Here is a 6,219-nt window from a genome sequence, read left to right on the forward strand (position 1 = left end):
GCCCCTGGCTGGCCGGGCCCAGCCCCTCAGGCCTCATTCTCCTCTCTGCTCACACCCCCCACGCCCCCGGTGATTGGATTCCGCTAATCGGGTTACTGATTCATTCTCCCCTGAACACTTCATATTCCTCTCAGTTAGGGCCTCGCCATGGAGGACACTTAATGACGGATGATTGGATTCTGTGTGCCTCCCAGGGCTTTTGTCACACTTCTGAGGTCACCGCAAGGACATGGGGGGGTGGGGGGGGTGGAGGTATGGCCACGACTCAGGAGGAAGTGACCGTGGGGCGCATGGCTGCCGGGCCGCCTGGCCACCGGTCTCCCCACCTTTACCAGCTGATACCCGCGTGTCCCCGGCTGCCGGAAGCCGTGTAACGCTGGGACAGCTGCAAGACCTGGGCCTCCGCGTCCCCCAGCTGGGAAGAGAATCGCAGAGCCTTGCCTCCCTGCTGCTCTCGGCGCCTCACCCCTGTGGAGCAAACCGCACACAGGTGGCCCTTAGAGCTTCCTGCCGGGCAGTGCGGCCGCGAGCCCTGAGAAGGGCCTGGCAGCCAGTGAGCCCCAGCTAATGGTCAGTCCCTCCCCCACAGCATCTGGAGCCCCGCCTGTGAGAGGCTGGGGTGGGGTGGGGGGACAGGAAACACCTGCTGGTGTGAGGCGCTGTCCTAGTATCTGGTCAGTACTGGGGCTCAGAGAGGTTAAGTAACTTGCCCAAAGTCCACAGCACAGAAACGGAGGAGCTGGGGTTTGCACTCAGGCCGGTCTGGACCCTCCGTCCCTTCGTCTTGGCCCCTGGGCTGTCCCCCTCCCTAAGGCTGTGGGGCCCCAAATCCCAGCTTGAGCCGGACAAGACCGAGGCAGCAGGAGGCAGCAGCCGTGACTGAGCTTTTCCGACAGCGGAGAGGATTCCATTCCATCTCCCATCACTCCCTCCTCAGTTATCCCGCCACCAGGAACCCGAGAAAATCGGAGCCGCTGTGAAGGCAGCATCTTTCAGATGAAGGCTGCAGCCGGCAACCCCGGGATGGGGGTACCTGCTGGTCCCTTGGCCTCTCGGGGCGGCCCCCAGGGGAGGGTGCGGGCTGCAGGAAGGGCAGGGTGGACAGGGGTCTCCTTCCAGCCTCCCCTCCCTCCCCGCAGGTGCCAGCCTTGGCCATGGGGAGGTTGTCTTGGTAACTGGGGCTGAATTGCTGCTTACAGTCTTGCCGGGATCTCTCCCCCGGTGATGAAAGGCCCATGGAGGGGAGGAGAGGCAGAGCCAGCCCAGCACCCTCCTTCCGAGGCGCTGCTGTTCTGCAGGAAGCCTCAACCTCAGGTTCACGATGTGTGGGGCGGGGTGGGGGCAGGGGTGAGGGTCTTCCTGAAGCCTGGGCCCCATGGGGAAAGTCCTCGGGTCCCAAACACCCTCCTGGGCTGGGACAGAGTCTTGGAAAACCCCAGGGTGAGCCTGTGGCTTTGGGGATAGTGGAGGCGGGAGGCTGTTTAGAGAGGGCACAAGCCCAGGGGTCGGCTGGACGGCCAGGTCCCCTCTGCTCAGGGCTGGGCAGCCTTTCCTGCTGGGCGCCAGGGACACAATGGGTCCCTGGGAGGGTGAATGAGGCGTTGCTGTAAAGCCCTTACCGCTAGGGGGCAGACCGTTCCACGTGGGCCAATGGAACCCCTGTCAGGAGGGGGCAGACCGAGCGCCAGCCTGAGCCGTGCCCCCCCTCCCCACTCAAGCACCATGGGAGGCAGGAAGCCGACCCACTCCCTTGGTCCCTTTCTCTTTTTTTTTTTAACCACCTCACAGAATTGCAAAACCATCTGCCTTGGACTCAGAAGGAGCCACATACAGACAAGGGCGCCTGGCTGACTCGTTGACTAAGCGTCTGACTTCAGCTCAGGTCACCGTCTCGCGGTTCACGAGTTCAAGCCCCACGTCAGACTCTGTCCTGACAGCTCAGAACCTGGCCCCTGCTTTGGATTGACATGCCCTGCTTTACAGATGTGGCCATGGGAGCCCAGAGAGGTGATGTGACTTGCCCTGTGCTGCCCAGCCGCTTGGTCCTCTCCAGCAGAGGTGGCCGCTCAGCATGGGGACGAAGAGTCCAGGTGGTCCCCACCCATGGCTCCTTCCTCTGCCAGCGCAGCAGCTCCGCCCTCTGTTGGAAGAGACCCTCGAATCCCCCCATAGTGAGGAGGGCTTCAGAAACATCCACACTGATCAGAGCCCACGTGCCCCTCCAGGAAGTGACCGTGTCAGAGGCCAGGCCCCATCTTGTAACTGACCGTCTCCGGAGACATCAACCCGTGACCCGGGTGTCAAGGCAGACCCTCAGCCGTGTTATTAGCACAGAGCCGAGGACGAGGATTTCTCTGATGGGAAGGGATGGGGGACGGGGCCAGGGAGTGCGGCACTAAAGCCGTTTCTTCCTTACCACTGTGCAGAAGACCAGGATGTCCCCCCCGGCCGGGGCGGGGACAGCGCTTCATTCCCCAGTCAGGTCCCTGACGACACGGCTGTGTGTTCCCTCCTAACCAGAGGAGATTTTATTTAGTGACCACTTACTGTGTGCCAGCCCCTAAGAGAGCTGCAGCTGGTGTGGGACGTTAGGTCCATTTTACAGATGAGGTAAGTGAGGCGCAGACAGGCAGAGTCACTTGCTATCTTTGGTGGTTCCTCCAAGGGCGGGCCCCGTGTCAAGGATTTCAGGGCAAGTGATTTTATGAATGAAGTGCTCCCAGGAGAAGCCAGGCAGGAATAGAGAAAGCAGGACAGAGGACAGCTTAGAAGGCCTGATCCTGGTCTGATTATCCCTTGGTGCTGGTCCCACCCCAAGACCCAGTGGGGGGCTTTCATACCTGCCTGCCGGCCAATGACTGCAGTGGACAACGGGGTCCAAGAAAGGAGGACTCAGGGGACCTGGCCGGGACACCAAAGTCTCTACCAAATTTGCTCTAAAGTCACATACCTGTCGAGTGACAGAGCCAGGATTCAACCAAGCCCCATCCCCACCAAGCCCTGGGTTCTTTTTTTTTTTCCTTAAGTTTATTTTGAGGAGGGGAGGGGCGGGGGGGGGTAGGGAGAATCCCAAGTGGGGCTCCATGCTGTCAGCAAAGAGCCGGATGCAGGGCTCAATCCCACAAACGATGACGTCATGACCCGAGTGGAAATCAAGAGTCAGATGCTTAACCGACTGAGCCACCCAGGGGCCGCCAGGTCCTGGGTTCTTAACTACTGCCCCCCACACCTCACCCCTCCCCAGCCGATTCCCCCTCTGCCTCCTGCTGCCTCCAGGAAGCCAAGAGGCACGGTGGCGAAGTGACGCGCGCAGATATGGCACGCTTCTGTTACACGGCGTACCCACGATGCTCTATCACACGGCCTCACCCCAGAAAACACAGCACAGCGTCTCATGCATTATTTATACAACGGGACTCTTGGTGGGGGCGCCGGGGGCGGGCAGCCTTGGATATGCACGCATATGGCTGGGCACACTCGGAAAATCCCCGTGCGCAGAGGAACAATTAGACACTCCTGACTTAGGGCCCCTCTCTTCTCGTGGCAAAGCAAACAAGCACACAAATGAGTTGATTTAAAGAAAATGACTCTGTAAATGAGGTTACAGTTGGCACACGGATATGGCAGGATGAGGGAGGTGTGGGATAAGGGAACTGATGCAGGGAGTGCGGTTGGTCGGGGGCTGCGCACCGGCTTCCCCCATCAGCCCCCCAACTCCGTTCCCCTCCCCTACAATCCCCTCTGCGCTCCAGGGAGTGAGATCCCCGCCCCCTTCAGGTAGAGTGGCACGTGACTCCTTCTGGCCAATGAAACCCGAGGGGGCGGGACGTGGGCCCCTCCCAGGCCAGGGGGTTTAAGCGCTGTTGGTGTGGGACCCTCCCGTGGTCCCCAAAGCAGAAGTTGGAAGCATGCGGTGGGAACGAGGAACAAAGCTCGCCCCCGGGGGCCCACTGAGATGCCCTGCTTGTCACCTTAGAGCAAACAGCTCAGGGGCATAAGGCAACTTGCCCAAGGTCACGCCGCCTGGACTGGGGCAGCTTAGGGTGGAGATCCAGTCTGCCTCCACCGGCCCTCAGTGGCGCCTTCTGTCTCCAGGGACAACTGATTTTTTCAAAAGACTATCCTATTGACTGAACACATCTGTCCAGCCACATCCTAAGCGTTTTTCTCAAGCCCCCATCCATTCAGGCTAGACCTCTGGGCTTTGGGGTGGCGGCCCCGGTCTTTCCCTGGGCTCCTCCTCCCTCTCCTTGCAAATCCGCTCGCCACACACAAACTAGGTCACCTTTCCAGACACGAGGCTTCTTGCACCGCCGTTCAAAACCCATCGCAGGCTCCCTAGTGCCCCAAAGACAAGGCCAGTGTGCCACAGGCCTGGCGACTTCCATACCTCACTACACCACTCTCCATTTGGGCCACGCTTCAGCCACACCTGCTTCCTAAAGTCTCTCCGAACAGCACACGCCTACTGCAGGCCTTCACACAGACTGTTCCCACCACCTGGAACACTTGTCCCTGCAATCTCAGCCTGGCTCACTCCCACAGGGGAGGCTCCGGAGCCCAGGGTTAGAACCCCGGAACAGATAGTGTGTGCACATGTGTGCACCTGTGTGAGCTCTACTTTCCCCCACACCCCTGCCCAGGAGCCCTCCTGCATCAGCCCTGCTGTGTTTGCGGGTTCACTGCCCTCCCCCACGGGAACATCGGCTCCGTGCAGGTGAGGGTTTTGCCTTGGTCCTGAGTACAGTGTCCGGCACAAAGGAGGCACTAAGTAAATAGTCACCAATGGAATGAAGGAGTGAATGACACCGTGAGTGGCCACAAGTCTATGAAGATATATTCGATTCCTCTACCCGTCTGGACTGGGACACAGGCCCAGCCGCCCCTGTCCTGGGGTCCGCGCCCACGCCCAGGCCATGGCCCGCCCCCTCCATGGACAAGCCTCCGCCCTTCAGAGGATATCACCATTGTGAACTCCGCCTTCCCACCTGCGGGCCTGGCTGCACCTGACGCCCTGCGCTCCAGGTCTGGGCTCTTTGAGGTTCATGTACAGAATCCCTTGCCCCCTCCAGGAGTCAGGCCTAGAGCCCATGAGCATGTGCCCCACACTGGCTGTGGGCGGGAAAGACCTTGGGCTTCGGAGCCAGAGGGACCTCCCTGCCAGCCCCTCTCGCTGGCTGGATGACCTTGGACAAGTCCCTGGTCTTGCCGGAGGCCTCAGTCATCTCCCCTGTGAACGGGTACAACTCTGCGCCTTCTTCCAAGTGCTGTCACGGCGATTTGGGGAGCTGACGTCCAGTTATGACCTCAGCCACCCAATCCTGCCCTTTGGACCTGCACCCACCCTGCAGGAGAACTGCCGACTCCATGAGCTCACAGGGTGTGAGAGACGGCTTAGCCCTCCACAGAGACTTTCTCTCCCACAGAATCAGCCAGAACCAGAGGAGCCTTGCTAATTAATGGAGGATTTCCTTTCTGGAAGACATGACTCACCTGTCAGCAACCTGGAGGAGGGTGTCCCTGTCAAAGGAGTGACAGCGGCATCACTTGAGAACGCCTGCATCCCGAGAGCCCAGGGGCCCCAGCTCGGGAGGAGCGGCTGATGCCAGCTGTCTGGGGCGGGGCTGCGGGGCACGAACGGTGGCCTTTGGGGTGACTAGCGGAGGGGCCACGGATGAACCTTCTCCGTGAGCCCACGGAGCGTTTCCAGAGCCTCATCGCAGCTGTTTACATTAAAGTCCCTGCCATATCTCCAAGCCTCTGGTTCTCCTGTTGTCCTCAGTTATGGATAAACAGGAATGCCTGGAGGCAGGACAGGAGTGAATGTGGTCGTGGGGACCCAGGGCTGGGAGTGGCTGGGATCACAAGGTCTGGGTGGACAGCCAGGTGTCCTCGCGCTGCTGCCCTGGGGGAGCTCCCGCCTGGCCGGGGCGCCACAGCTCTGCCTGCTCTGTCTCCTGGTTCCTGCCCCCTCTCGGGAGCAGGGGCAGCGGGGGAGGACCGTCGGCTCCCAGATAAAGGCACCACTCAGGTCAAGGCTGCGTGGCCCTCAGGAAGCCGAGGCCAGCGGGGCGGGGCTGGGGAGGGCAGCATAGGGATGCGGGCAGGCGTGACTCTGGCCAGCGCTGGAGCAGAGGGGCAAACACACGGTGATCGCCGGGTGCTGGGATGGGACGTTCAGGCGGCAGGTGACAGGGAAGACGACTCAAGCACCAGTGG

At 60.8% G+C, this 6,219-nt stretch overlaps 1 protein-coding gene across 1 annotated transcript in view; it reads right to left on the reverse strand.

Moving 5' to 3' along the window:
* LAMC3 (laminin subunit gamma 3) overlaps nucleotides 1-5,563 on the reverse strand; it is a 79,537-nt gene extending 73,974 nt beyond the window's left edge. The window contains exons 1-2 of the mRNA XM_029921056.1: nucleotides 5,494-5,563; nucleotides 333-468 (exon numbers count right to left, since the gene is read on the reverse strand). Coding sequence (XP_029776916.1) covers nucleotides 333-468; nucleotides 5,494-5,563 — 206 coding nt within the window. The remainder of the gene's footprint in view (nucleotides 1-332; nucleotides 469-5,493) is intronic.
* Between the last annotated feature and the right edge of the window lie 656 nt (nucleotides 5,564-6,219).

The sequence above is a fragment of the Suricata suricatta genome, chromosome 13 (genome assembly GCF_006229205.1).
Source record: "Suricata suricatta isolate VVHF042 chromosome 13, meerkat_22Aug2017_6uvM2_HiC, whole genome shotgun sequence".
Classification (NCBI taxonomy): Eukaryota; Metazoa; Chordata; class Mammalia; order Carnivora; family Herpestidae; genus Suricata; species Suricata suricatta.